Raw genomic sequence first — 22,356 nt, 5'->3', positions numbered from 1 at the left:
CTGGTTACTGATTACAAGTGCTTGAATCCAGGAAGGAAAAAAAGGAAGAGAAGTCTGGATTGGGTGGCTCCTTCTCCGAGAGCGGGGAGGAAGGGGGAGGCGGAGGGAGAGAGAAACAGCCCCCTTGCCAAGCGCAGATGTCCCTGTGATCCGAGACAAATGGCCACCCCGTAGGCCAAGCCCAGCCAAAACCAGGTTAGGCTGGACAGAGAGATGGTGGCGAAAACCCTTCAAAGTTTTGCTGGGCGGCCACCTCAGAAAGGGCTCCTTCTGTTTAGCAAAAATTCACAAATCCTTGTGCCTGCCTGCCAGGAGAACAGCTTGCTTGAAAAGCAAAGGCTGTCATCCTGTAATTAAATCTGAGACCCCCCTCCCTACGTGACGCTGAGATGGAACCACTTATATAACACGCCTAAAAATAAGCTGATGAAGAGACGCACTTTTATTCTCCCTGCCTGCAGCCTTGTCTCCTGGGCCGCCCAGGCTGGGGTCTGCTGAGCCGGAGTCGGCGTCCACAGCACCACACGGTCAGGTTCTCGCCTCTGACTGCAGCCCGGCACCCGGCATGCACGAGGGCCCGGTGCCGGTGTGCGGGGCTGGGGCGGGGGGAGGGCCCTCTGGTTCAGAGCTACGTGCTGAAGATCCCCATGGCTACACGCCTCCCTGGTGGCGCAGACCGCAGAGGTGAGGACCAACGATCAGAAGTGACAGGGAAACAGAGTGCCAGTGCACCTGCCTCCTCGGGGACACCAGCTGCCCCTCAGCCCTGCCCCAAGTGCAGGAAGACCACCACCCTGTTCCGGGGGTGCTGGGACCGCCCATCTTGGCTGGCGCTGGTCCTCTCGGACTTCTCCATCGTGACAATGCCTTGCTCTGGCCGGTGTTGGAGGGGGTGGGCCAGACCCCAAGTCGGGGTGATGATTTCCCAGCTGCCCCGAGTGCCAACCCCCGGGCCAGGGGCTGGATCCCACAGCCCCCAACACACTCTGAGTTAAGGAGAAGGAACAAGGTGGGGTTTATAAAGGGCCCTGAACGCTTCCAAAAGAAAGAGGTGCCAAGACAAGGGTGGCCCCCTAAGTCCTGGGAGCTGGTGCTGCTGCTGACCTGTCAGTACCCCGCCCACCATCTCGTCTCGTCCACCACTCAGGCCCTAGGACCTTACCCTTGGTCCTCAGCCCCGGCCCCAGACACCATCACCACGTGAAAGAGCTTCCACACAAGTAAGAAAACCCCCAGAGAACACTGGTGGTCTCCTGGTGGGGTGGGGGTGGGGGGCTAAGACCCCTCCTCACAGCTGAAGGACTGAGCACGCCTACGCTGGAGACCCTTCTGGAGTCTGGTGGCTCGGAGAGGCCGCCAGGCCGGGTCCAGGTCTCCAGGTCTTGATAGGACAGCCTCACCCGCGTCTCACCCTGTGCCTGCCATCAGCCCCACTCGCTTTCTGGGTGACACTCCACGAGAGGCTCGCTCAGTTCCACTTGTGGCAGGGTGCCGATGGCACCCCTCCCCCACCGCTCACCTCCTGCCCAGCTGCCAGGGAGAGGGAGAGGCCCGGGATGGCTGCTGGAAGGCAGGCCAGGCTCGGAGTGGCTCCCCTACCTCAGCTGCTACCAAAGGGGAGCATGCCCTTGGGCAGGAGAACGGTAGTCAAGGGCAGAACCTTCCAGAGAGTGGAGCGGTGCTTAGGACTACAGATGCTTCTCAGGAGAGGACTCTCTCCTCCCTCCGCTGTCTTGAGACCGAGGGGAGCGGCCAGCCCAGGACTCTCCAGACTATACCCCTCCCCACCCTCTCCCCGGTTTTCCTGCCGGCTTCCACCTGTCATTCTTCTGACCCCAACCACGTCACTTCCCTTTGGGCAAGCAGCAGCCAGCTCTACCCCGCCCCCACCCAGCTCCACCTCAGCCCCTGACCCCGGTCAGTTCAACAGACGCTGGTCCTAGGGCCGGCGGGATGCAAGCGTGCACCACACCATGGTGGCCGGGAAAGAAAGAGAAAGAAGGGGAAGGAGACAGCCCTAACTTCACAGCCGCACAAGCAGATAAATATCCCAGTTGTCAGAGCCGGTTTGAATTGCTTTCTGTCGCTTACAACCAAAAGAATCCCAAAACCAATAAACGCAGAAATCTACTTTAAAACTCTGCAAACAACAAATAAAGAAGAGGAAGCCACAGCTGGTTTCAGGAAGGAAATTCAACCAAAAAGGATCTGCCTGTGACGGAAGGCTTGCAGACAGGAGGGCAGGCAACCTCGTCCTGCACGTTGCTGTCCTTTCTTCGGGATGATCGTACGAAGCAGAATGCGGTCCACCTGGGTCCTGGTAGACTGGCTGTGACTTCGGGACTTGCCTCAGTCCCGGTCTGTCCGACTGATGTCTTGTGGGGCTATGTCTCCCTGGGCACCTGGGCTTGAAGGGAAAGTATGAGTGACCATCCCGGATGGGACGCTGGCACAATGTCAGGGCTTTGTTATAGGGAAACACTCAGACCTGCTGTTTCACAACGTAAAGCAAATAATTCCTCCAAATGCAACTCTAATGTACATAAATATTTTTTCAAAGGAACTGTACCGGGATCCCTGTGTGCCAGCTTGGTCAGCTTCCCCCGTGGAACCTCCCTGGAAAACCAGGCAGCTCTGGCCCCTTGATCCTTCAAGGAAGGCTCTCCTCCACCCACAGGGTCCTCCCTCCCCCAAGAAACTGCCCCCAGCAAGGGTCGTCTGCCATCACAGGGTCCTCTCCTTCCCTGGGGGTCCCCCGCCGTCCTCTCCACAGGGTCCTCTCCCCACCCCCCATCCTCCCCCTCTACCATCTTCCTGGCAAGTTCTCCTCCCCGAGCCCCAGGGTGCCCCTCCCCAGGGTTTTCCTCAGGGCCCACCCCACCCCCATGCTCACCCCTTCCAGGGTCCTCCCCTCCCAGGGTCTTCCCGCCGAGCACCACCCCCTCCCAAGGTCCAGCCTTCCCAGCGCCTTCCCCAGAGTCCACCCCCCCCCCCCGTTAGGTACCACCCCCCCGGTATCCTTCCGTCTCAGGATCCTCCCCAGGGCGGGCCCATCCTCCCCGTGGCCCGAGTCTCCGCCGTCTCGCAGACTTACCTCCCAAAACTCCGGGTCCGGGCCGGACCGTGCGGCTGCGTGCCGGCCTCTCCCCATCACTCACTCCGCCCGCGCGGCCGGCTGCCCAGGGACTCTCCCCCGCCCTGCGCGAGCCCGCGCCCCCCGCCACTAGCAGGGAGCGGCGCCCAGGGGCCGCCCCGACTCGCGACTCAGCGAAGAGCCGCCCCCACGCGCTCTCGCCCACCTTCCGCTCTCCGCCTCCAGCGCCACCGGCCCACGCCGCCCCGCCCCCAGCCCGGCTGTCGCCCGGCCCCCAGGCTGTTCCCAGGGCCGAGGCCCGCGCCGCGCCTCCGCCTCCTCCCCCGCGATCGACAGCGCTACCGGCCAATTGCTGCCCTCAGCCGGCCCGCGGGCCCCGCCTCCTCCTCCATCTCCGGAACCTACCAATGGGAAGGGCGGTGCGGGGGCGGGGCCTGCCGGTTGCCTGGCAGCGGCGCGGCAGGGCGGGGGCGGGCGGCCGGGGGCGGTGATCCGGGCGCGGGGGGCGGAGCCTGCGGGGGGCGGGGCCTGGGTGGTTATAAAGGCGGCCGCCGGCGGGGTGCCGCGTTTCTGGTCCGGCTTCGCGCGCTGCCCGCCCGCTCCTGCCGCGCCCGCCTCCGTCGCCGCCGTCGCCCGTGCCCCCGCTCCGCTCCGCGGTGCCGCCGGACCAGCACCATGTCGCTGTCGCGCACGGAGGAGATGCACCGGCTCACGGAAAATGTCTACAAGGTGAGCCCCGCGCCGTCCGCGCGCCCGGGCCCGACCGGGGCGGCCCCTGGGCCCTTGGGGGGTCTTCTCGGAGCGGCAGCGGGGACCCGGCGCCGGCCGCTCGTTCGCAGGTGGGCTCAGGAGCCCCCCGCCCCGGCAGCCCTGCGTCGCCCCCGCGCGCCCCTTCCGCGCGCGTCCGCGCCGGCGCCCGGGGGACGGGGCCCCTCGGACCGGAGTGGAGCGGGGCGGGGGCCGCCGGGGGCCCAGGGGCCGCGCCGCGCGTCGCCCTGCACCCCGGACCGCGTGATGGCCCCGTGGTGGCCCCTCCAGCCAGGTTACGCAAGCCTTTGGGCACTTTCTCCTCAACAGGCTTTCCCCTTCCGCAACTCCTTCTCGGGCAGTGATGGACGGGGCCCCAGGTGGGAGGTCGCGCGCGGGCAGGTTGGAGGGGTGGACAGATAATCCATCATCTTATGTAACCGCGGAGGAGAAGACTAATTGTGTAGGAGGCTGGCGCGCCTGCCTCTGATGTGTGTGGAGAGTGGGGTTCGCGTCCTCCTCTGCACACTGTCGCTGTCACGTCTGAGCCCGCGGAGCCCCGCGGGAAGACCCCTCGGAGGCCCCCTCCCTGGTCATTTTGTGCCTTGTCGAGGTTAACAGGCCCTTGGGTTTCTGTTTCTGCAGCGTCTGTTTTCTCGGTTTAGACCCTCACCCCCAGTAAAACAGACCCAGGCTCCCAGGGGCTCAGGGCCCAGTGCAGTCCCAGGCGGGCATTTTCTCCAGAGGGAGAATCGGCCCCGGGCGTCCACAGCAATCCTCTTACAAAGGCTGCTTATTTCAGAACCGTATCTGAAGGTTAAGTGGTAGGCTGGGAGATTCAGGTGTTTACGCCGTGGCTGCTGGTTCACGGCCACTAAATGGGATTGCAGGGCCCCCAATTGTGTTAACAATTGTGGCTGTGCCTCCTTAGCCAGTGGCCTGTGAGGCCCTCCCCCTTAGGCTGGCTCAGGCTCTGGACAGCCAGAGGGAGACCTCCCAGGTGGGCCCCCTTTTCTTTCAGCTGGGTTTAGGGTGGCAGACCGTCCGGTAACGCGGCTTCTCACGTAGGGTTTCAAGTTAGAGCTGGGTCATGGCAGGAATGCTGAAGCCGGGTCGGGATTGAGTAAGTCGGCTCTGGAGCCATGTTGGAGCTGCTGGTGAACATGAGTCGAAGAGGGCTGAGGACTCGGCACGGAAAAGGAACAGCCTCTGGGGTTTTGTGTTTGGTGTCACAGAGTGTGTGGCATACGTTTCTGGTCGTGTTGCTCTGCAAACGCTGTCGGGGAAGGGAGCTTCATTAAGTCATTAGTCATTAGTTCCGTAACCATGTGCTCGTTCTGAAGGGGGGGGGGAGGGAAGTGCCGGGCAGAGGGTCTCTTTCCTATTTTCCTTGCTTCTGCAACGAAACCATTAAACAGGAACTTCCATGGCGAGGATCGGGAGGGGTGCACGGCCTGGCTTCGCTCTGGGGAACCCACGATCATCCGCACTAAAACTCTCACAGCCTGGGCGGCGAGGCGTGCAGTCACCGCCGAGCGGCTTCCAGGCGGAGCTGTGATTTACCTGGAGATCTGCAGGCAGCATGACGGCAAGGGCTGTGAACCCCTGGGAGCAGCCTGGAGGGTTGGGGTGCACATTCAACAGGCAAGTCTGTGGCGTGCGCTGTCGCTCAGTTCACTAATGAGCTCCCGTGGGCAAGCGCGGCAGAGAGAGACCCAGGATCTGCAGGGCTGGACGCAGCCGGCTTTGGTGAGAGCAGGGCTGTGCCCCCCGCGACCGCTCCGGGCCTCACAGCAGGCCCGCGCTGCAACGCAGGCCAGGCGGGTTGGGTTGTAGGCGGTGCTCTTCCCGAGGCTCTGTGGCCCGACTGCCAAGTCTCGAGTGCCGGTGCTGTGTTACCCTTTTGTGTTCTGTCGCTGGGGAGCTCAGGGCTCCGCAGCAGAGCCGGTACAGGTGGGGCGGCGGGGGCACGCCGGCCAGGCAGACAGCAGCCCACACGGAGACACAGCTGGAGCCACCCGTGTGGACCTGGCTGGCCCTCTGTTTCGGCTGGGGGCCGCGCTGCCCCCGTTCCTGGGTCGGTGGCTTGCGGAAGGGTGGCCGGGATGTGGCCCCTCTCTGCGTCCCCTGCGCTGCAGCACGGCTGTTTGCTTTGGCCCTGCATCCTTTCAGCTCCAGCTCTGAGTGCTGTTTGCCTTGGCAGAGGCGGGAGCGGCGGGGACACTCGTCCTTGGCCTTGCTGATTAAAAATGTGAGAATAGACCGCACTCCTCCCTGGAAGAACCAGCAACACAGACTTTCACCTTTTTCTCTGTGGCCCAGCTTCTGCCGCCGCGTCCTCGGGGAATTTCACGGAAGCTGAAGGGGAGAGCAGCAGAATGCCTTCCTGATGTCCCCTGAGAACTCACCCTCGGGGCTGGGCAGGGCGACAGGCACTGGGCCGGGTCCTTCAGGGGATGGGGGTGCAGGCAGCAGACCCCAGAGTCCAAGACCTGGCCAAGGGCGCAGCCCTGGGGGGTTGCCTGGAGTGAGGGACAGAGTGGGGCGGGGGCCAGCACGAAGTGCTCAGAATGAAGCCCCAACTACAGCCTTCTCGGAAGAGACCTCTGATGACCCGATGTAGGGAAAGGGGCTTCTGTAGCAGCTGGCCTCTGTTCCTGGGGATTCTGGGGAGCGACTGTCAGGCTGGTGTTCCCGTGGTCCAGTAGGCCAGGAGCAGCCGTGGCTCTCAGGTGACCTTGTGACCCTGGAGGGGAGCGGCTGTGCAGCGTCTCCAGGAATAGGGCCATCCGTGGCTTGTCCTGAGGACGTGGGGAGGTGGGAGACAGCCTGAGAAGGACGAGTTCCCAGGAAAGCCGTGGATGTGATTGTTTATGGTGTTGAGGCTTCTGGGCCTTGGTCCACACGACCAGGCCGGTCACTAGAGGCTGTCTGGTCGTCCCCACCCTGTAGCTGTTGTGGGGAAGCCGGCCCGGCCGCAGCTGCCTCGTGAAGGTGGTGGGTGAGCCCGGGGCTCCCAGAGCTGGAGTCAGGCAGGTTGGCTGCCGCTGGTGCCGTTGGTAAGGCTGGTGCAAGGTGGTGGGTGTTGGGTGCTCGTGAGAGGGAGCTGACCTGGGCAGGTGAGAGCCCGCGGCTGGCTTTTCCCATTGAGGCCCGGCTGCCCGGGCCCTGCCCACCACCCTCTGCTGTGTCCCACATTCTCCTCCAGGTGGGTGCCCGGGGGAGCCCCGGGAAGCCTTGTGCCGCTGACCCCGGGCCCGCTTTCCCTCACACACAGCTGGACAATCACCCTGGAGTGATTGCTGCCATCAGAAGCCTGGGGTCTGGCGTGGACGGAGCTCAGTGGACCCTCGCCGGAGAAGGCCCGCTGGGCTGTGATAGGCAGCTTCCCTGGCAATGGAAGTGCCTGCTGTGTGTGCTTGCGTGTGCTTGTGTGTGCTTGCCTGCGCGCGTGTGTGAACGTGACGACGCGTGTGTATGTGTATGGCGTGTTTGCTTAAGAGGCACTCCCGGGGGTGCCCCGTCGAGGGGGTGTCTTCTGGGGGGTGGCAGCGCCCACCATCACTGCTCTCCGGTGTGCTGCGGGGTGCACGTCCTGGCCTGCCACCGTCCCGCGCCCTGTCTGGAGTAGTCGGGCGGTGAGGGGCAGTTTCTCTGTTGTGCTGACCTCGGAGCTGCCTGGCTGTGGCAGCTTCTTGTGCCTAAGTCACGTCCCAGAGACTGTCGGCTCTGCACAGGCTCCTCGTTGGCTGGATGCCTGGTGCACGGACGCTGAACACAATGGGGTGGCCTCGAGGCACTGGGGCCCAGCCCTGGGGTTCTGTGGAGTCCCGAGCTGGCTCAGGAGGGTCTTGCCTGGGCTGTCCCTGTGGGTCTGGCGTCCAGCACACATCCTGTGTCCGGGAGGTTGGCTTGGCTCACGGGACTGACCGCTGTGCGCCGGGGGCTTCAGGTCGGAATGGTGGCTGGCGCTGGCCCTGGGCTTTCGGGTGCCATCAGCAGGGAGAGGCGCTCGCAGGTGCCGTGCGGTTCTGGATGCCGCTCCCTCGGGGCCATCCCCCCTGGCATGGATGTGCTGGCTGGGCTGCCTGGGACAGGCTGCCTTTCGTGGGAGGGTTGGGTGCTGAGAGAGAGGGCCTTGTCCCCTCCTCCCGGGGTCGGGGAGGAGGGCCACGCTCCTCCTGAGTTTGCAGGTCTCAGTCCTGCTCCGGAGATCCCCGCGATGTTACCGTGGGACATGGGGGCACTGGGGGGCCACGGACCCGGCTAGCCTCGCTGCCCACTCGTCCCCATTCAGCCTGGCATGGCACCCTGGACATGGGCTGTGTGCTGTCACCCTCCAGTCAGGACACCTGAGCCGTCGGTCCTGCACGGGGCGCCCTGGGCCGCTGGCCTGGCTGGCTCCTGGCCTCTTTCCTCCTTCCTGCGTGTACTGAGCCAGGGCCTGCCCCGCGTTGCCTTCTTGGCCCCTCTACTTGGGCCTCAGGGTGGGGCAGGTGTCCCCATTATAGCGCAGACCGTGTCCCCCGGACACACAACACTGGGGCGCTTTTGGTGGGGCGGTCGGTGCCAGGCTGCCGTCCGATGGCAGCTGTAGTGGCGACGGACGGCACGGACTGAGCCAGCACCCGCCTCCCCGGCTCTGATCCGCTCCTGGCCCTGACTGGGCTGCGTTGCCGGGATGGGGGTGGGGGGCTCGAGGGGCCCCACCCCAGTGGGCACAGGTGGCTCCGGACAGTGGCCTGAGGGGAGGTGGGTGCCTAGGCTTCTCCTAAAGAGAGAACCTTATGTCTCCAAGTGACATGCTCCCCAGTAAGGCCAGCCTTCCCCTGAGACCCAGGTGTGCTGACTCAGGACCAGCGTGGAGCCCTGACTGGGGCCTGCACGTGAGCACAGCGCTTGGAGGAACAGGCCGGGTTCTGGGGCGCCCCTCCCGGTCTGCCCTTCCGGCTGCTCCCAGAGCAGCAGCTCGGTGTCTCGTGGGTCCTAGAAGCTGTGGCAGGTCTGTGGCCCCAAGCACAACGTGTCCGTCTCTCTCAGGGCCCGAGGCATGCCGGGTGCTGCCTGGGAAGCGGTCGGTCCTGCAGCATCCTGGGCCTTGGCATTGGTCCCCACAGCAGGGGGCCACGGGCCTGTGAAGAGAGGGGCTGGGTGGGGAGGGGGTCCCGGAACCACACCGGGCCCGTCTCTAAGAGGTGACCTTGGGGACGGGCCAGGGGATCCGTGCCCACACTGTCCACAGGAGCCTTCTCCTGTCTCCAGCTCTTCCTGCCGGCGTGCACCGCAGGAGCCCCCGTCTGGCCCCTGGGCTCCTGCAGGCCAGCAGGGTGGAGGCTCACCTGGCCTGTCCCTGCCCTGGCTCTGTGACCCAGCGGGATCAGTCCTTCTGCAGGCACCTGGTGTCCAGGATGGTCCCAGGTCCCTGCAGGCACCCCTTCCCACTTCAGGGCCCGTCTGGGGTCTGTGGAGCCTGTCTTGAGGTCTTCGGCTACGAGATGAGCGTCTGAGGGCACTGCCGTGGGGGGGCGGAGCACAGGAGGTGTCTGGACGCGCGTCCCTGGACTCACACCCCGAACTGAGATGCCGGGGGCCGGTGAGGGCCACCAGGAGGAAACAAGGCCGCCGATCAGAACACAGTGCTTTCTTTGTGGTTGGGATTTTAACGATTTACTTACGGAGATTGTTTTTTAGAACCATTGGACGATTTTTTGAAAGTCCCGTGTTAAACACGCGTGAAATAAATCGGTAGGGTTTGCGTGAAACTGCTTCATGTTCAGAGTCAGGCTCTCCCGAGTTTTGTTCTGGCTCACAGCCCAGTGTCACGGTGTCCCCCTCCGCCTCCCCCTCCCCCGGGGCCATCGGGTGTCGGTGTTTCCTGAGCGAGGCTTTGGTGTTTTGTTCCAAGCCTTGAGACCCATCCCGCCTTCTTTGTTGCCTTCTTGTTTCTCTGATTGAAGGTTTCCAGACAACAGCCAGGACCCCTGTTCCTTCTGAGTTGGTAATGGTTTGTGGATGTGACGTCCACGTTTGCCTGTGGCCAGCCATACCAGGGACAGTCATGGGTCGGCGTGTGGCAGGTGACGACGCGTGTAATAGATCACAAAACCAGGGCACCTGTAACCAAGATGTCATAGGTGTTTGTGCTGGGAAACAAATCGATGTCTTGATGTTGGAGTTGGCGGTGAGAACGGGGTGGGGGCCCCCCATCCTGGAGCTAGAATACTGTCCAGCAGGGCACAGCCATCACCCGGGGCCACACACGGAGGCAGAGTGGACTTGCCGTTTCTGGTGGGACTTTTAAAAGAAGAGGTTGGGGCAGAAGGGCCGCTGCCCAAGGTGAAGTACACCCAGGGCCTCTCTGCACCCGTGTGAGCCTCCCATGGGGCTGGTCAAGCCCTCTCTGCCCTGGGAGACTCTCTGGTGAAAGAAGCCTGTTGTCTGCCCCTCCTTCCATCTCTGCTACTCCTATGGAAGCCTCGTCTTTTGCAGTCCAGAGTGGAGCTCAGGCCATGGCCTGTCTTGCCTTTGGGAATCCGGGGCCTTGCTGGCCCCAGGCTGGAGTGGCTTGGATGCACCCGTCTGCTGGGGGCTGGGGTCAACCCAGCAGCCGGAGTCATGATTTCAGGCCCCACCTGGGGAGGGGGCTGTGAAGTCAGGTGTCTCACACTCTGTCTCTGGCTCTGCCTCGGCAGCGGGGGGCAGGCCGTGGGCCACCTGGGCTTTCCAGCCTGCTGGTAGTCGTGAGTAACTTTGACAGCCATGGGCCAGGCTGAGAGCCGTGCACCTGACCTTGCTTATCCCTCAGCCCGCTGCTCAAGGGGACCCTGGCTGGCCCCGGCGGGCAGGGCGGCCTCTGTGAGGTGAAGCAGTGTGGTCAAGCCGTCAGCTGGTCAGGGGCTGAGCCGGGGCTGGACCCGGGCCTGTTGAGGCCTGGAGCCGGCTGTTTTTCCATTCAAGGGTCCCGCAGATTTCAGGCAGGTTTTTTCTCCTTAACGAGTAAACGGGCCCGTAGAGTGCTTCCTAGCGTGTGGAAGGTGCTGGGCGGGTGGTGGCTGTGGGAGTTCTTGAGGTAGCAGGAGGTCAGCGCCAGAGTGGGCAGGCCCAGGCGGAGGCTGACTTCCTGAGTGCTGCGTGGCCTGTGTTCCCATCAGCGTGACCGCCTCCTGGCAGGCACATCCTACCTTATGTGAGGGCAGCGGGAGGGGGCGGTTCCAGAACATTCCAAGGCTGCATCCCTGCTTGCTCACAGGTGGTTTCTCACTGGAGCCCAGCCCTGTGAAACTCCGGTCAGAGTCTTCCCGGGGACGAGGACGGGTCAGTGGCCTTGGAATGTTCTAACTGGGCAAGCAGGAACCAGACTTAGTTTTGCTGTCAGTGTTGGGCCTTCTCGCTGCGAGTGGGGGTTGTCCCAGTGTCTCCGAGTGCTCCGGCCCTGCCAACACAGGGCAGCCTCGATGGGACGCTCACTCCTGACAGCTCAGGGGCTGGGAGCCCGAGATCCGGCACGGGCAGGGCTGGGTTCTCCTGAGGCCTCTCCCCTGGGCTCCCAGACAGCCACGTTCTGCCCGTGTCGTCACATAGTTGTCCTCTGTGTGTGTCTGTGTCCGATCTCTTCTGAGAAGGACACTGGCGCCATCGGGTTAGGGCCCGCCCCGATGACCTCGTGCAACCTGATGTCTTCTGTCAGGACTGTCTCCAAGGGCAGCCACGTTCTGAGGGGCCGGGGGCTGGAATTTCAATGTATGGATTTAGGGGACACCAATGTGCCATTGGGGCCCCACCCCAGGGTGCAGTGGGCTCATACAGGTGGCAGGGGTCCTGCATGCCGTCTCTCTGAATCGGGGTGACGGGTTTCCAGGCGGGTCGTATTGTGGGCTCGCGATGGTTTTCTGTCCAACCTCAATCAAACGGCAGTCGTGATTACGACACTAAGATTTCCACGGGAGCACGCTGTGATTTCGTCACGGAAGTGGTCGGCGGGAGCGTGGGTTGCAGCTTAGTGCTAAGCGCAGACAGAAAGCAGTGTGGGTGCGGGGTCCCGTTGGCACAGGGCCGAGCGGGGCGGGGGGGCAGGGGCGTGGGCACTGGAAGGTGTGTGTGGCGGGGGCCCGCTGAAGTTGAGATGGGTAGAGAGTGTGTCTCAGACAGGGGAGGAGAAGGCGGGCTGTGGGGCCCGTGTTTGGACCCTGCTGCAGGGATTGCCTGGTTCCTGGGGTCGGGGAGGGGTGTCAAGGCGTATGGAAATTGTGGTGCCCCCCGAGGGGGGAGCGGGAGGCCTGAGGCTCCTTGTTCTCGTGTGGGCTCGAGCCAGGGCCACCAAGTGGGCCAGAACGTTGTCTTCCGTCCCTGCGTTGGTTGCTGTGCCAGTGGCTCCTGGGGCCTCGGGGCCCCTGACCCCTCTGGGGGCTGTGGCAGAGACCGAGTTGTTACTTTATTGTAAGTTGGCGGCTGTCCCGAGAGCTGCCGGAGGCAGGAACAACTGCCTCACCACGGAGCTGCTTCTCAGCCTCTCTGACCCCTGGGCGAGGCCCACTGTGGCCGCCCTCCCTTGGGGGTCAGGAGCTCCGGCTCCGTCTATTCTAGAACAGTCTGGTGCCTTGTTTGCTGCTGCCAGGTCACGTTGCTTTTTGGCGCTCTATCCTCGGGGGGCTGTGGCCAGCTCGGCCTCTCCGTGGCCCCGTGTGGCCCTCGTTTCTGCTGGCGGCTGTGGGGCAGAGGCCATGAGTGCCGTGGTGGCGGGGTGTGGCCTGAGGGGAGCTGGTGGGCTGTCGGTGGGGGGACGGGGACGGGGGGGGGGCGGTCGTGGCCCATGGGGGTGTGGGAAGGGGAGCCGGTGCTGTTAAAGTGTAATTGGTCTGTGTGGAGTGCTGTGTGGCTTGTCCCTGTTCCCAAGGGGGCGTTTTCTGCTTCCCCTGCTGGCCTTCACTCTCCCACCATCCCCCCATGAGCTGTTTTGTTCTGGAAGCTTCCTTGTATGCAGTCATTTTCTGAACAAGCATGAACACGTTCTTATTTTCTCTCTGGTTGTAACCTAGTGAGATCCAACTCAAGATTTGCCTCCTCTAGGAAGCCCCCCAGCACTCACTGAACTCCCCAAGTTGGTTTATTCCTTCAAAAAGGGTCCCCAGGATAGATGTCCCCATCTTTAGAGGGGAAGCCTTCCACCTGCCCCCACCCCCAGGCGGGAGTCAAGCAGAGCTGCCCTGAGAAGCCACGCTTCCTGGCTTGGCCTGATGGTCCTTCCCACCCCCCATCCCCTGCCCCTCGCGCATGAGCTGGGCCCTCCGTCCAGGGCGCCAGGGTATCAGTGCTCTCTGTGGGGGCTGCAGCGGGTAGGCTTTGCCCCGCCTCCCCCCGAGGGGGAGGGCAGTGCAAGTGGCAGGGCAGCAGGCACCGGGCCCCTCGGTGGCTGGACGTCGTGTATCCCGGGTTGGCGGGGGGGGCAGGCCCCCTGGCATCAGCCCTCCCGCAGGTGTGTGTCGCCTCAGCACCCCCCTAGTTGTGGTGTTGCTGGACGGGCTCGAGGGAGCAGCTGGTCCAGCTTGACGGGCATCGGGACAGCACCGAGGCCCGTGTGCAGCGAGGGGTGAGCTTGGCTGTGTGGCCGGAGCTGGTGGGCAGGCGCTTAACTCCCTCAGCCTCTCCCCGTGCGTCTGCAAAACGGGCACTGGCACTCACGGGTCAGTCAGCTGAGGACGCAGGATGCGGGGGTGGAAGGCCAGGGGGGGGTCCCTGTGCCGTCTCGTCCTCGCAGGTGTCAACTGTGTAGAGGGAAAGGTGGCCTGGCTTGGCCACTCAGCACGTGCCTGTGTGCCCGCCTGTCCTTCCTTTAACGCACACGAGGGGCTGGAGGGGAAGCAGAGGCTTGTCACTTCCCTCTGTCAGCAGAGGGACTTTGCTCTCTGTGACGGCCCTGCCAGGAAGGTGCTGGAGGGGGGCCATCGCTGGAGCCAGAGCTAGGGAGTAAACAGGATTCCTGAGCCGCTGAGCAGCAGACCCGGGCACGGGCACGGGAGCAGGCTGGGGCAAAGTCCTTGGGCAGAACTCCCTTCTAGAAATGTGTTGACTCCTCTCCTCGTTACCCCGCCTCGTTCCCAAGGGTGTCCCACTGCCCATTCTCCTCACTGGCCAGGCAGACTGTGACCGCAGAGTAAATCTAAGTGCCCACCGGTGTGCCGGAGGCTGGGAGTGTCCCGGGGCATCCGGGCAGGAAGGCTCCCAGCGCGCTCGGCTTGGTGGGGTCCTGCGACAGCCGCCTGTGCACCGCGGCTCCCCTCCTGACTGCTCTTATGGAAATGCGTGGCCGTGTCCCCGGGGTCAGGGTAGGGCGGCCCTGAGCTGGGGGTTCGGTTAGGCCCGGATGGCTGCGACCCCAGGGCCGGCAGGAGCGGCCAGCTTTGGGCTGTCCTGGCAAGGGGGTGACTTCCCATCATGCCCTGGGTTCACCCCTCACTTGTGAGTGTGTCTGGCAGAGACCCCTCCTCTCTCTCACCCTTTCATCGTGTGTATCTTGTGGGGTGTCCAGGACCCCCTTGCAGAGACCCTGGCAGGCCACCTGGTAACTGGAGGCTGTTTGGAGATAAATATTGGCTGAACCGGCAGATAAGCGGAAGAATACTGATGCTAACTACAGTCGATGCTTGAATGTCGGGGAGCTTAGGGGCGCCGACCTCCCATCCAGGTGAAAATCTGTGTGTGACTTTTGACACCCCTCCCCCCCCAATAGACTACTGTTGGCTGGAAGCCTTCCCTGTCACGTGAGCGCTTTGTATGGGACGTGTGTCACGTGCTGTGTCATCAGGACAAAGTAAGGCAGAGGAGGGGAATTGCCATCAAGGAGACCATTGGAAAGTACGTTTACGGTGCTGCACGAGTCTGCTGAAAAAACCCCCACAGACGTGGGCCCGCAGAGTTCTGTGTTGTTTAAGGGTCAGGGGAGTGGTTCTTGGCCCCAAATCTGCCCGAGGAGTAAACGCACAGCCCCCACATACGACATCGAGTCTGAGCCCATTTGGGATGCATTTGCATAGTGCACGTGTCAGAGCTGGAAGAAAACACTGGATGTTGCTCACGTTGTGGCATGGTGTCCTGGCCGGGGTGGGGGTGGGGGGGCGGTCCTGGAGTGTAGGGTCGTGGGGCCAATGGGAGGCCGGCAGCGCGTGGCCCTGGCTGCCCGCGGCCCAAAGACGGTGGGCAGGGTAGGGTGTCCCCGGCCTCGCTCCTGTTTTCAGCGCCCCAGGTGGGTTAATTCCCTCTCCTCGCAAAGGAGGCGGGCGGGCCCCTGCTGGAGGGGTTGGGTGCCGGGATCTGCGCTCCCTGCAGAAGAGCCGTGAAGACAGTTACTCCGTCACTTCCGAGAAAAGGTGTCCAGCGTCAGTCCCGAGTCGCCCCCTTGTGATAACCGATAGAAGGCCCTGCTGCCCCCGCCTCCATCGGCTCTGCCCCACCCCCACCCCCACCCCCACCCAGGGCCTGGTTAGGGAGCCGGTGGTGGGGCCGGTGTACAGGGTGCCGAGGGGTGGGGTGGAGGAACCCCATGCCAGGCCTGCAAGGTGGTCCTGGCTGGTCTACGGCTGCCAGGCTTTGCGGAGATCCAGTGACGTGAAGGCAGGTGGGTGACTGTTGGCCTTGAGGCCTGCCTTCAGGCCGGGGAGCGGGCATCTGTGTGGGGCCGCAAAGACACTTCTGCCTTTGCCATCGCCTCCGGTTGAGACCGCGGCACCTGTGTGACCAGGCCCGGTGTCCTGGCCACCCGCCCCTTCGCGGCAGAGTGGAGCAGAGGCCGTGCCCTGCCCCCTCACTCTTGCATTCCTCGTGCGTGAGCTCAGCCGCGGTGCCGAGGAAGTGAAACCTGGCGGCTGTCCCCGTGTGTCATTGGGAGAGTGTGGGCAGGCTGCCACGGTGATCCCCTCGCTTGGCCTGGGCGGCTCCTGGCCTGTTTTCTGCTGTCACTCGGAATGTTAATGGGGATCAAACGATGAGCTTGGACGGAGTGTCCTCTTATGACCAGGAGCCTGGGGGTGTCACCCAGGAGCCAGGTGGCAGTGGTCCTGGGGATGTGGGTTGTGTTTTACCATCACGTTCACGCGCACACGTGGGAGCACACGCAGGAGCACACGGTCTCACACGATCTGCGGGCACCCTGGGACCCCGGGACACCAGGCTCAGGGACCCAAGCCGCCCTGAGTGGCTTAACACCCTTCTGTCCTTCGCAGAACAGACGCACAGGGACCATGTGGCGCTCTTCCGCCCCGAGGCCCAGGCAGCGGGAGCCTCAGAGCTCCCACGGGCCCTGCAGTCACCCCTCGCTGGTGAACCCCAGACCCGGCTTCCCGCTCAGAACCCTCCCCGGTGCCCACCCGTCTGCTCTGGCATCACTCTCCCGACTCCCAGGCGCTCCCTGGATTTGAGGCGTCCAGATTCCTGGGTCCCCAGACCAGGCTGCATGCCACCTGCTGTCCCCACGTCGCGGTGTCGTGTGTATGGACGGGTGGGGCCGGCCCCCTCTCCTCCTGAGGGCCTCCCCTTCTTGGATCCCAGAGCAGCTCCAACAGGGTCCCCGCATGGGCTGGCGCCCTTGGCTGCATCCTGGTCTCCCCTGAGCAGCGAGGGGTCCCTTTGGAATGTAGTCGGATTGCATGGCTCTGCTCAGAACCCCCTGGGCTTCCTCTCCGGCCAGGCAGAGCAGGGCCTTCCCACGCGGGCTGTGAGGCGGTGGGCTGGCTACTTCTTACCTCCCCGCCGACGTTTCGGCCTGGGTGCCGCCCTGCCGTCCCCGAGCATGCCGTGGCTGGTCCCTGGGCCGCCTCCCTGTCGACCCCACTGCCCGGCTCTCCTGCCTGTGCGAGCTGGGTCCCGCTGTCGCGTTCTCGGCCCGCACAGGGTCCTCACGGTCCGGCGTGGTGTGGGCGCGCCTTCCCTCGTGGGGTGCCGGCCCCGTGGGGGTGGGAGTTGGGCAGGGTCCCTGCGGCGTCCCCTGCACACCTTAGCTCTAGTGCAGCTGTAGCAGGTCCCCTGCCTGCCTGCGGATCAGGCTGCCTGCCGGGCTCTCCCTCGTCGCACCTCGGGCCCGGCCCCGTGTGTGCCTGGGCAGTAGCCTGGATGCAGGGCCTTGTCCCGTGGACACGGGTCTCTGTTCCTGTGCATCGCGCCCCAGGGCGGGCGGATGGCGGCACGGGACCAGTACCCACTTTTCCGGCACCAGACCCCACGGCCCTCGACGCCGGCCGAGGAAGGCTGTCACCTGGGGCTGGGGCTGCAGCACAGATGTCGGGGGAGGGCGGGGGCGCCCGGCCTCTGCTCACACAGAAGCCTCTGGGGCCTGCGTGCTCTGTGGTAGGATCAGGCGGTTTCTCCCCGTCCCCCCCCCCCTCCCCAACCCGGGGCGTCCGTTCTCTCATCCTCGTCAGACTGTCCTCGGACAGACGCCCATTGTGATAACGGATCTGAAGACCTCGGATGTGGCCGAGACGGGTTTTCTTTGGAAGTCCTGTGCCGCGTGCTCGCTGGCTGGGCCGGCTCCCAGTGCCTGTTACCCGGTGGAGCTCACATTTGGCCGTGGTTCGCGTGTGCCTGTTTTTACGCCTCGTAATTAAAACATTTATTTGGCCTTCACGGTGAAAATCTAATTACTTCCGTCTAAGAACGGCAGTCCGTTGGGCAAACGGAGCCAGCGTGGTATTTGCAGATCAGGCTGTGGGTCCCTCTAATCAGAGCTGATGTTTGGTAATTGATGTGTTGAGTGAAGACTTTAGTGGGAGGGGGCGCTGGGCGGCGCTGAGCCGTTTGTGCGTGGCCGGCGGGAGGGCTTTCCTCGGCTGACTCAGCCCCGCCAGACGGGGTAATGGCACCTCGGCTGCAACACTTCTGAGCGCCGGTTGTATGCCAGGCACCGCCACGCACGCTCTGTGTTTACGTGTCCGTTTGATCCGCAGAGCCTCGATGCAGCAAGGTCTGTCCTCACCCCCATCGTACAGATGTGAAAACTGAGGCTCAGAGGGTCCGCTCAAGGGCAGGGCTGCGGTTTTGACTCCAGAAGCCTGAATGTGGCTTCATGGTCTCGACCCTCTGGGTTTTCTCCTCCCGTTGGGACCCTCCTAGAGCCACCACGTCACCTGGGCCACTCATGCCTTTTTTCTCGTTGCTTTCCTCAGACCATCATGGAGCAGTTCAACCCCAGCCTTCGGAACTTCATCGCCATGGGGAAGAACTACGAGAAAGCCCTGGCAGGTGAGGCCGCGGGGTGGGGGCCACGGCCTCCCAGCAGGTGGACAGCTCGTGGAGCCAGATGAGAGGCGGAAGGACGTGCTTTGTTCCGGAAACAAACTCGCCAGAGGGAGGGTGTGGGGCCGCACCCTGGAGGCCTGTGAGCCCTGGAATCGACGCCCACTGTTGTAGGGACAGCCATGTCTTCAGCCCTGTCCCAGGCTGTGGCGAAGGCACGGGGTCTGGCCTCTGTTTTAGTCCACAGCACGTAAAGAGGCAGGTGCGGGTGTCTGTCCTGCACAGTCGTCTCGAAGCTGTAGGACTGGGGTCTGGGCTTGGGGCCACACCGTCTCCCTGGCTGGTGAGTACCCTGTACCTCCCAGAGACCTGGGGCGGGGGCGCTGGGGGCAGGGCACTCAGTCTCCACCAGGGAGGGGACGTTGGTGCCAGGGTCTGGGCCCTTCAGTCCCAGTGGGGGCCGGCTGACTCACACCGTGGTCCGGGACGCCTGGGGGGGACCGACTGCCCGTCTCCCCACCCTCGGCTGTGTCTCTCTGGGCTCGGTGTCAGTGTCGCTCTAACTGTGGCGTCCTTGTAAGCAGAGCCCCCACCCCTAACAGGGACGTTGTGTCTGCCGAGCGTGCACTAGCCCCAGCCAGCTGCCCTGGGGTGTCCGCGGCCCCATGGGGGCCTTGTGGGGGGACCTCTGGTGGCGGCAGCTCCTGTTTCTTTCTGTTCCTGTGGTCACCTGGGAGCAGAGCGCCCAGCAGAGCTGGCTTGCTCCCGGACAGTGGCCTGGGTGGTCTCCAGGGGAAGGTGTCTGGCCACGGTCCTGCCCTCGCTGTGTCCAGGGGGCAGAGGACCTCTCGTCATGCAGCAGCCCGGCAGGTGGCCTGCACCCTGGCCCTCCACCTCGGCCCTGGTCCTTCCCTCTAGGGGACGCTGCTGCAGACATTTTTGGGGGACCGGGGCCTTGACGTCACACACCAACGGAGCCAAGAACGCGGGTTCTCGCGTGGCTGCTGTGCGTGGACTGGTGGCGTTGACCGGCAGCCGCTGGCCATCTCCCTGTTTCCGTGTGGGTCTTGCACTGCCCTCTGTTCGGGGGGCACGCTAGTGTTCTGCACCCTGCCAGGCTCTCCTGAGCTGCCCGGCCCTGAGCCCAGGGCCACTGCCGCAGCAAGAAAGGAGGTGCACCTGCTCATTGAACACAGGTTCCGTCCCTTCCTTGAGCTGGGACCCGGGCTGTAGGATCTCCGTGACGATGGCAGGCCCCAGGCTGTGGCGGGTACCTCTGTGCCTGCCAGGGGTTAGGGGCTGGCTTGGCCTCTGTGCAGACATCCCACATCGGGTCTGCTGCCCCCCGGGGCTCTGCACGCAAGACAGGCTGTGGCGGGTCGTGTGGGAGCGGAGTCTGTGTCCTGTCTGCAAAGCGGGGGGACAGAGGAGGCAGGAGGGCAGGGCACAGGCGAGCTTACAGGGCACAGGCCTGGCGTGTTCCGTTACCGCAGGGGCTCCGAGCAGGGGCCCTGCCGTGCCCGTGGGAGAGGCCCAGACTTTCATCTCTTCCTGGCTGTGGACCATCTTCCCTGTGCTCTGTGGATGCGGCTGACGGTTCCCTTCAGTGGAGCCACCGTCTGTAGGACACTTGTCACCCTCACCCAGCCTCCTCGTGGGGCGACACCATTCCACTCCAGTCCCGATCAAAGCCACGCCGCGGTCTCCTCTGCGATGAGGCCGGGTGTCCTTCTGGGTCTTTCCGCCCCCACTGGGGTTCCCCATGAGGCTCTCCAGGGGACCGCGTGTGGAGCCTCTGAGGGCTGCTTCCCGGACTGTCCCATAGGACAGAGCTCCGCGGGCACGTCACCTCCGTCTCCTCCGTGCTCTCAGCCTCCCCTGCCCCGGACTTGTGGCACCTTTGGCTTTTCTGTCATCAGTACGGAGCTGCCCACCTCTCCTGGAAGCAGGCACATGTCGGCCGGCGGGGCCGCGGGACAAACGGCCCTTCATTGAAGGCCACCTAAATGGAAGGTGACCAGGTGCCCGTTTGGCGCCCCTAAGCGGGTCCCGTAGAGAACGGAGGAGTGGATGTCCTCACGCTGCTGGCGCTGCCCCCGGCACCCTGTCCGCCCTCCGGCTGGCAGGGCCCTTTCTCAGACGAGGGGTTTGCGGGCCCACCTGTGGGCGGGGGGCCCTGAGCCCTTCCCTGGGACGCCGGGTCCGCTTCCGACGGTGGCCGGAGCCGCAGGGAGCAGCGTGAGCCCCGCGGTGTGGCTTCGGCCTGCCGGGAGAGCTGAGGGGCGCCGTCTGGACACCTCGCTGGGGACCTCTGAGCACGTGGCCTCCTGCCTGGCGGGGGTCTGCGCTCGGCACCCCCTGCCGCCCCTTGCCAGATACGGGGTGGTGGGGACGGCACCCAGCAGAGCGACTGGGGTAGCTCTGGGCCTGGCTGGTGCGCCGTGTTCTCGCGAACAAGAGGAGCCCTAACGGTCGCAACGAGAGAATTTCAGCCAGAAATGGGGTGAGATCGGTGCGGGAGGAGTGCCTTGGAGCGCGGGAGGCTGGCGTGCACCGCGGTCGCCGCGCTGGCGCTGAGGGCCCGGTCCGTCCCCCGCGAGGGCAGTAACCACGCCCTTCTCTCCTCTCTCAGGTGTGACCTACGCTGCTAAGGGCTATTTTGATGCCCTCGTGAAGATGGGCGAGCTGGCCAGCGAGAGCCAGGGCTCCAAGGAACTCGGTAAGACCCCCGGCGCAGCGGGGACCCCCAGGTTGCTCGCACGTGCCCCGGTGGGTCCGGGGTCCTGTCCTGTGACTGGTCCTTCTTCCACTCGGATCAGGTTTTCCTTGTCAAACAAGGAACTTTTCTGAGATGACCGCGACCCTCAGAGCTGGCGAGGGCTGTGACTTTCACGTCCAGCCGCAAGCGGGGGGTGCGGGGCGGCTTTGGGGTGCCCCTCAGAGTGCACGCAGCTGGGCCGGTCCCCGCCGGACAAGTGTAGCTGGTGGTGAGGAGAGGTGCAGAAGCGCGTGGCTGACGTGGGGAGCCGTGCGGAGACTGGACCGAGGTGACAGCAAGCCTTCCCGGTGTGACAGTGGGAAGGGACGCCGGCCCATCGCGCAGGGTGACCCGGTTTTGCAAAAGTGCACACGGGCGTGCCTGTCACACGGTAAACAGGGAAAGACCCCAGATGCGTAGCAGACGGAGCTCCGGGGACGGGTTCTTTTGTTTGTGGTTTCGCGGTTTTGCAAGTTCTCTAGCCGGAGCCCGTTCCGGCCTCGTAATCCAGGCAACACGCAATGAAGGGTGGAGAGCGTCGGTGTCCCTCACAGGCCGGGAGACCCTGGTTCGCTGGCAGGTGCGGGGCGCTGGCCGTCCGCGTCCGCGGTCACGGGCCGCGGAGCCATCTTGCTCCCACTCTCACGCTGTCTCATGCCACACGCCGGGCCTGTCCGCTGTGGTGCTTTGCAGGGGCCTCTGGCACTCCTGTGTTGGAGGAAACGGAGGCCTGTGCCCAGCTGGCCGGGTCCCCCGCAGGCCTGCCAGGAGCGCCTGGTGCCCAGATTTTCCACGAAGCCAGTGTGAAAACGCAGCCGTGTGTCGACAGACACAGCTCAGAGCCATGGCAGTTTCCAGGGCTGGGGGTGGGGGGAGCAGGGGCAGGGGGCGACATGCCGGGTGGAATGCGTGGTGACCGGGGCCAGACCCCTCACGCTGGCGGGCCTTCGTCCGCATCTGAGAAGCTGAGCTGCTCCCGGCCCCGGAAGGAAGCTGTCTGGCCTCCGTGGGCACAGGGCCGAGCTGCCCCTGAAGACCTGGGGGAGCGTGCAGGGACTGAGAGGCGCTCAGGGGGTCAGGCCTGCAGGTGCGGCCTTGCTGCTAGTGTGCAGGACACCCGGCAGGGGAGGCCCGGACGCCCCTGCGATGATGCCTCTGTGCTCGTGGGCCCAGAGGCCACACGTGGGCCTGCCTGGCGCTGCCGGGTCTCCAGGCTGCAGCTCCTACAGCCACCATCTGGGCCCCCGACCCCCTGGGACGTCCGTGTCGTGCGTGAGCCACGCGTGTTTGCGCGCAGGCTCCTGCCTGCGACGGGGGCATTTTATTGTTATAGGTCGTCACGCGGCGGCCCTGGGGACACGTGTGCTGGGGGCCCCGGTGTGTTTACTGTCTGTGGTCACACTCACAGAAGGGCAGACGTCTGCCCGCGGGAAACCACGTGTGTGGCCCCAGGGCGAGGGGTGGGCTTGCGCGAAACTGCGGCGACGGTCCAGAACTTCCTGCTGGCCGGGTCCTGGGCGCTGCCCTACCACGG

General features: G+C 64.4%; 1 protein-coding gene and 1 long non-coding RNA gene across 6 annotated transcripts in view; one reads left to right on the top strand and one right to left on the bottom strand.

The window, feature by feature from the left end:
* Positions 1-419: 419 nt before the first annotated feature.
* On the bottom strand, positions 420-3,582 carry LOC131497561 (uncharacterized). Its single transcript, XR_009255011.1, has 2 exons — positions 3,095-3,582; positions 420-2,407 (listed from the first exon to the last, which is right to left on the bottom strand). It is a non-coding gene; the product is annotated as an uncharacterized LOC131497561 (long non-coding RNA).
* Positions 3,583-3,654: 72 nt separating this feature from the next.
* Positions 3,655-22,356, top strand: part of BAIAP2 (BAR/IMD domain containing adaptor protein 2) — a 62,919-nt gene continuing 44,217 nt past the window's right edge. For 4 of the 5 annotated variants that reach the window (XR_009255009.1, XM_058703947.1, XM_058703946.1 and 1 more), the window contains exons 1-3: positions 3,656-3,823; positions 17,995-18,070; positions 20,697-20,783. Coding sequence is in view for 4 of the 5 variants with exons in the window: in XM_058703947.1 (XP_058559930.1) it covers positions 3,770-3,823; positions 17,995-18,070; positions 20,697-20,783 (217 nt within the window). In the remaining variant the exon portion in view is untranslated. Of the gene's footprint in view, positions 3,824-17,994; positions 18,071-20,696; positions 20,784-22,356 lie in introns of all 5 variants that reach the window. The other variant, XM_058703944.1, reaches the window with a different exon arrangement.

Source organism: Neofelis nebulosa, chromosome 16, assembly GCF_028018385.1.
Source record: "Neofelis nebulosa isolate mNeoNeb1 chromosome 16, mNeoNeb1.pri, whole genome shotgun sequence".
Classification (NCBI taxonomy): domain Eukaryota; kingdom Metazoa; phylum Chordata; class Mammalia; order Carnivora; family Felidae; genus Neofelis; species Neofelis nebulosa.
The sequence above is the reverse complement of the archived record's forward strand: the minus strand, read 5'-3'. Positions and strand labels throughout refer to the sequence as shown.